Source organism: Berghia stephanieae, chromosome 12, assembly GCF_034508935.2.
Source record: "Berghia stephanieae isolate SIO BIC M18660-M18661 chromosome 12, UCSD_Bste_1.3, whole genome shotgun sequence".
Classification (NCBI taxonomy): Eukaryota; Metazoa; Mollusca; class Gastropoda; order Nudibranchia; family Aeolidiidae; genus Berghia; species Berghia stephanieae.
The window spans coordinates 6,534,312-6,541,131 of record NC_088371.1 but is presented as its reverse complement, the minus strand read 5'-3'; the positions used below and the strand labels follow the sequence as shown (position 1 = coordinate 6,541,131).

The following is a 6,820-nucleotide window of genomic DNA, read 5'->3' as shown; positions in this document are numbered from 1 at the left end:
ATCGCCGTACATTTGAAATAGTATTGTTCGTACGGACTTTTAAATGTTAATCGCAACGGCGATCTTCTGGATGTGTAACATAGAATTTCAAATTAACTTTGAAATAGTGTTTCAAGCGGACTGTTACATCATGTGTGTCTATGTTAATATTTTGATGGTTAAACCTTCAGTATCCTTCAGGCTAGAAGGGAGGTGTTATGGTGTATTGTTATTATTGAGTTATTGCCCTTTGCAATAACTTATAATTTACTTCCATGAATAATACACTTAATTACATTTAGTTATTTCTAAATAATGTCACAATTGAATATATCAATAGAATACATTACATTCGTATCATTAGTTAACTACACTTATGCATTGACGTTATATTACATAACGTATATTTCTGTTTATGTATATTTCTGTACTGCATGTTTAATATTACTAAGTCTGTGATATATTATGATTTAAAATGCTTGAATAAATAATTACTTGATGATTGGCAACCAAAGAGCGTCTTCCCTGTCAGTTATTTTATGTACTGCGGTTGGTACATAACAAAAACAATAACAATAATCAAAGAGAGGTTGATTTCATTCACGTCATTGTTTATAAACAACCAACCGATTAATTGGGAGGAGAGATGCTAAAGACTTTGATTTCTGTGCTTGGCATACCTATTCCCCGGACCTAACTGTGTGTGACTTTTTCTTGTTGGGGTATGTTAACACCCCTCAATATCAACTACGGGAAAATCGTCACATTTGTGACCCTTCGCCTCAAAACGGTATTAAGTCGGGTTGGTTAAGGTGTTGAAAATTGTATTTTTAGCCAGCAATATCAGACTTGTGTTGAATTTATACTATTTATTGAGGATATTTTAGGGTGCTAATGCAAACAATTTATATTTTTGACTAGTTTAACATTAAATTCGGCTTTTAAGCATATGGTTCGTTCCGACATAATACCGGTTTGAGAGGATGGGTCACATTTGTTATGATACATGAACGTTTTCCTTAATCAGATTCGTTTTGCAAATCATAAAATTGTATGAAAAATCGTTGTTTTATAAAGCTTGTTAAGCTACACACAAAAAATGTGCATCATATCTTCTGTGTACTTATTTCTCACGACTTTTTGAGCGTAAAAAGTCAAGTCTTGTGTTGGTTAATTATAGCATTTATGTGCTGCTATGTGGTCTTGTGGTAATGACACTCGCTTTCGGATCGGAAGGTCCTGGGTTCGAGCCTCTCTCAGCGCATAGTTGAGTCCTTGGAAAAGACTCTTTACTCACATTCTCTCACCGTAATCAGGTGTAAAATGAGTACCTGACCGTTAACAGCATTGTCTTGTCCGAAAAAATTGTAATATCGCCTAACAGGCCTCATGTTTCGTTCTACATATTACGTGTTGCTGTTTGTCAGGGACCTCTTGTAAAGCGCTTTGAACACATTTAGTGGATATTGCGTTATATTAAATATTTTTAATAATCATGAAAACGGCCGGTAAGGTGAGAGTTAAGACCAAGTTTACATCCCACCATTTCCAGAAAAGTATCGATGACGTGACAGCTCGAATCACTGCTGCAATCAACCGTTGCCATCGTTAATTTATAGATAGATCGAAGCTGACGTCACTCCGGTCTTTGTTATTGTTTTTTGCCATCCGCGTTTGTGAGTAAATGCACTTGGCGAAGAAGCTCATAACATTGCCATCCGGAAGTATAACGGACCAACACACAAAACTGTGTGTAACCATGAACTTTTATAGTCTGGTTAATACAGTTTAGTGAAAACTACTCACAGACGCGTATGGCAAAATACAATAACAAAGGCTATTAAAATAATATATATATATATATATATATATATATATATATATATATATATGTGTGTGTGTGTGTGTGTGTGTGTGTGTTTGTGTTGGTCTGTGTGAATGTAAATAGTTTTTTTTTATTCTGACTTATCCTTATTCAAATTTAGCAAAAATTTACATACAATTTCTCAGCTAAAATCCAGACAATGAGAGATTCATAAAATAATAAAATTTAAAAAAAAAAAACAACAACAAAACAACACACAAAAATCCTCCAGCAATATTTAACAGATTCACTCATCTTTCTTTATTTATTGCATTGACTATTGGTATTTGACGAATAGTAATAAGAAAAATATTATTGACAATGACATTGATCACAATGTTATAACTTACAATAGAGCGGTGCAGTGATAGAACACTTTTTTTTTCATTTTGGTCACAGAACTCCTGAAGAAATATTCGACAACCAGACCCTTGCGTTCCTCCAATGACACCACCCGTTTGGCTATCCCACGCATTTGTACAAAGGCAGGAACAAGGTCCTTTTCTCATTTTGGTCCGTCTGTATGGAACGCCATTCCACAGAGCATCCGAGAATCCAAATCATTGTCTGTTTTCAAGAAATCCTTGAAAACATTTCTTTTTTGATGTCATGTACTTTAAATATTGTTTTTGTGTTGTTGTAATTTAAAGCGCCAAGAGCCTCACTGTTGAGGATATCGTGCGCTCTATAAGAGTCTATTATTATTATTATTATTATTATTATTATTATTATTATTATTGTTATTATTATTATTATTATTATTATTATTATTATTATTATTATTATTATTATTATTATTATTATTATTATTATTATTATTATTATTATTATTATTAATTTTACTTCAAATATCCTTCTTTGAAGATGACCCCTAATATGTAATAATGAGGGAAAAAATCGTTTATCCTGAATATTAAAAAAAAAACAATAACAAACAAAAAACAAACAAAAAAAACAAAAAAAAGCAGTCTTGTTTTAGATTCATTGAGAAGTTGTGGGGAGATACGAATTTGACCAATTTGACTTACTCAGCTCATTTATTATTATTTATAGAGAGAACGAAGTTTTTTTTGTTTGTTCATTTAAAAAAAAATTGCTTTTTGCCATCCATCTTTATAGGAATTTTCACTGTATTAAGCAGACTATACACGTTATAGGTTATATCGTTTTGTGTGTTGGTCCTTTATATTTCCGGATGGCAATGTTGTGAGCTTCTTTGCTACGCGTACAGCATTTATTATAGACAGCCATTTGGATGATGAGTTCTCGCAAAAATTATATCAGTAAAGACTTTATAAACGTTAAAGGTTACACACAGTTGTGTGTGTTGGTTTGCTTAATCTGGCTGGCGGATGTTGGAATAGCATGCATAGCATCACTCGCGCCATTCCAAATTTCGCCGCAGCTTAAGGCGAATATGTGACCCATCGTCTCAAAACGGCATTATGTCGGGATGGACCAGATGCTAAAAAGTAAAATTATAGTTAAACTGGTCAAAAATATGAAACGTTGGTATTTAGCACAGTAAAATATGATATTCCTTCTCCTCTATAAAGCATATAAACTCAACTTAAGCATGGTATTTCTGGCTACAAATTCCATCTTAAGTATCTTAATCATCCCGAATTAATACCGTTTTGAGACGAGGGGTCACATATGTGATATTTTACTACAATCGCTTGCTTCTTAGATCTAATGAGAGTTAATAGATTACCGGAAATTGAATGCAGCAAAACAAAAATGCTAACTTCAGACAAGTCGGGTGGGTGGGTGGGTGGGTCGTCTTTTTTATTGATATGTGACCCATCGTCTCAAATCGGTATTATGTCGGGATAAACCAGATGCTAAAAAGTCAAATTAGAACTAAATTGGTCAAAAATATGAATTATTGCATACTAAATTATGATATTCATTCTCCTCAATAAAACATACAAACTCAAAGGAAGTTTGATATTTCTGGTTATAAATCCAGTTTTCAGCATCTTAATCATCCCGACTTAATACCGTTTTGAGGTGAGGGGTAACATATTTGAAGTAACTGTTTTGTGGCCAAAATGAAAAAAAAAATGTGTTTAGTCAATACGCTGCAGAATATGCACAACCTGTTTGAAATTCCCGCCAACAAACCCATGGAATACACTAATAGAATACGCCAACGGGAAGTAACCAAAGTAGATATATATCTGAAGATATTTTCAACTTATTCTTTCCAGTTTAACCGCAAAAGAGTCTCTTTTATTTATTTCTGTTAAATGTCAAATTCATTTAAAAAACAAAATGCTTCATAAAAACAATAAAATAAGTACTCACATAAAATAATTTAATAAAATCGACGTGTCCACATATTGACGTAAAATTCTAACAATAACGGTATCGTCTTAGTAACCAAAAAAGAACACAGGCATAGATAAACCAACTGACAACTCTTAATAAAAAACATCAACCAAATAGATTGGTTCTTAACCAATATCTCTATCTTCGGGCTATTTATTTTCCAATCTTTGATGTTATTTAGATGAAGAAAAAAAATAATTATTGTCCTCTATATACATTTATCGCTTTTATCATCATCGTCATCTTCTTTTTTCTTATCTGTATCGTCGTTCTTTTTCTCCCATTCAAACTTGAGTGATCGTCGCCTGAAAGATGATAAAGACAAGAAAAACAATGCATAAATTTTTACTTTTCCATGATCGCTGCATGCACTTCAATTGGGTCCGACGTGCACTTATTTGCAGGTCTGACAACCCAATTACTAATGGGCTCATTGTTGTAATGGAAATCTCAAAAAAATAAATAAATAAATGACGCAAAACATTGTCCATTACAACCATATTAAACTAGGCCCATAAGTGGGTTCGGATGTCAGACCTGCATATATGTACACGTCGATTGGGTCAATTAAAAAAAAAAATAGAGTTGGGGATTAACATTGTTCCGTATAGCAATTGTTTTTTTATCATCGAGCACAGACTTACTGACAAATCTAAAAAGGATATCTACAACTATTTTATACAGATTGATATTTACAAAAGTCACATCCCCTTCCTGGCCCCTATGTCAACACCCCAACAGTAACACACCACTTGCTTGAATGTCAACCCCTTGAAGACCTGAGATGCACATTCCTCCCATCAAATCCAAGCATCAGTAAAACACTTTATAGTCACCTGGAACAACTACAAAAGACGTCTAACTTCTACGTCATGGCACAAGACCGAAGGGCTAGAGCTCAGGTGGTCGCTGGTTCAGATAAGTAAGTAAGTACAAATTGATATACGAGAAACTTGCCAATATTCCTTAAATTAAGGGTAATTCTGTATTTCTCGCAGACTCAAAAAATATTCTTCTCGATCTATTTTGATTTCCACAGTGCAGTAGTATAGGAATTAAACCAGATGAGTGCCTCTTCGTAAAAATCTTTCTTCTTCTTCTTCAAGTACCAAGTCTGTGCCAGACATCGGTAATCATGGTACGCCATTCATCTCTCTGATCAGCCAGAAGACTAATATTCCTCTTCTCTTTTTCTTGTCACCCAGCTGTTCAAAGTTTTCAAATATGATTTTCTTGTTTCTGCGTTTACTCTTTTTACCTTTTATCTTTCCTGTGAGAACAAGGTGTTCAATACATCTATCTATGTCAATTTAGGTGCCCTAAAAATTTCATTTGTTTTTTTCTTATTGTAATAACCTTTATTGCTCAGAAAATACTGCGATTTTTCCATTCATATAACTAAACCGGTCACCGATGTTACTATCACAATTATATAGAGTTACCACCCTTCATTCAAAAAAAATGTGTGACCCCTCGTCTCAAAACGATATTAAGTCAGGATGATTAGATGCTGAAGATGGAATTTGTAGCCAGAAATATCATGCTTAAGTTGAGTTAAAATGTTTTATAGAGGAGAAGGAATATCACATTTTACTGTGCTAATTACCAACGTTTCATATTTTTGACCAGTTTAACTATAATTTGACTTTTTAGCATCTGGTCCATCCCGACATAATACCGTTTTGAGACGAGGGGTCACATATTTTGTTAGCCCTGAACTATAAAAAGTACGGTGATTTAACATTTAAAATTAAATTTATATATTTAAAAATTCAATATTTTTAAATCTAAAGTTGCCAGAACCCCATTCTAAAAAAATAATGTTTAATTTATATAGCGCAATATCCACTAAACGTGCTCAAAGCGCTTTACAAGGGGTCCCTACTAGCCAACAGCAACGCTTAACACGTAGGACAAGACATGGCGCCTTCTAGGCGATATTACACTTTTTCGGACAGAGACAAACCCTGTTAACGACCAGGCACTTATTTTACACCTGAGTACAGTGAGAGAATGTTAGTAAAGAGCCTTCTCCAAGGACTCAACTATGCGCCGCCGAGCGAGGCTCGAACCCAGGACCTTCCGATCCGAAATCGAGTGTCATACCACCTGACCACATAGACGTATATCTACTTACCAACTCAACCCCTTGAAGCGTGGAAACCCAAGTGGGGCTGTCGTTTCCTCTTGCGTCCGTCGATGAAACCTGAAAGAAAGTCAAAAGAAAACAAAACAATTATGAATTCTTACATCTATAGATTGATGAAGTGGTTGGAGTAATGAATGTTTTATACTCCAACCACCATTGAGAACAGAAGATGCAAGTTATAAATATTGCATTTTATTTTTATTTGTTTTCCACCTTCATTTGTTTATTGTGCGGCTGGCTATGTGGTCTAGTGGTATGACACTCGCTTTGGGATAGGAAGGTCCTGGGTCCGAGCAAGGAGCATAGTTGAGTCCTTGGAAAAGGCTCTTTACTCACATTATCTCACCGTACTCAGGTGTAAAATGAGTACCTGGCCGTTAACAGCATTGTCTATGTCGGGGAAAAAATTGTAATATCGTTGCTAGTCAGGGAACCCTTGTAAAGCGCTTTGAGCACGTATAGTGGAAATTGCTCTATATAAAATCTCTTTTTAA

General features: G+C 34.4%; 1 protein-coding gene across 1 annotated transcript in view; it reads right to left on the bottom strand.

Moving 5' to 3' along the window:
- Positions 1–4,316: 4,316 nt before the first annotated feature.
- LOC144957869 (uncharacterized) overlaps positions 4,317–6,820 on the bottom strand; it is an 84,780-nt gene continuing 82,276 nt past the window's right edge. Inside the window, exons 4-5 of the mRNA XM_078889359.1 lie at positions 6,315–6,383; positions 4,317–4,482 (exon numbers count right to left, since the gene is read on the bottom strand). Coding sequence (XP_078745485.1) covers positions 6,319–6,383 — 65 coding nt within the window. The 3' untranslated portion in view covers positions 4,317–4,482; positions 6,315–6,318. The remainder of the gene's footprint in view (positions 4,483–6,314; positions 6,384–6,820) is intronic.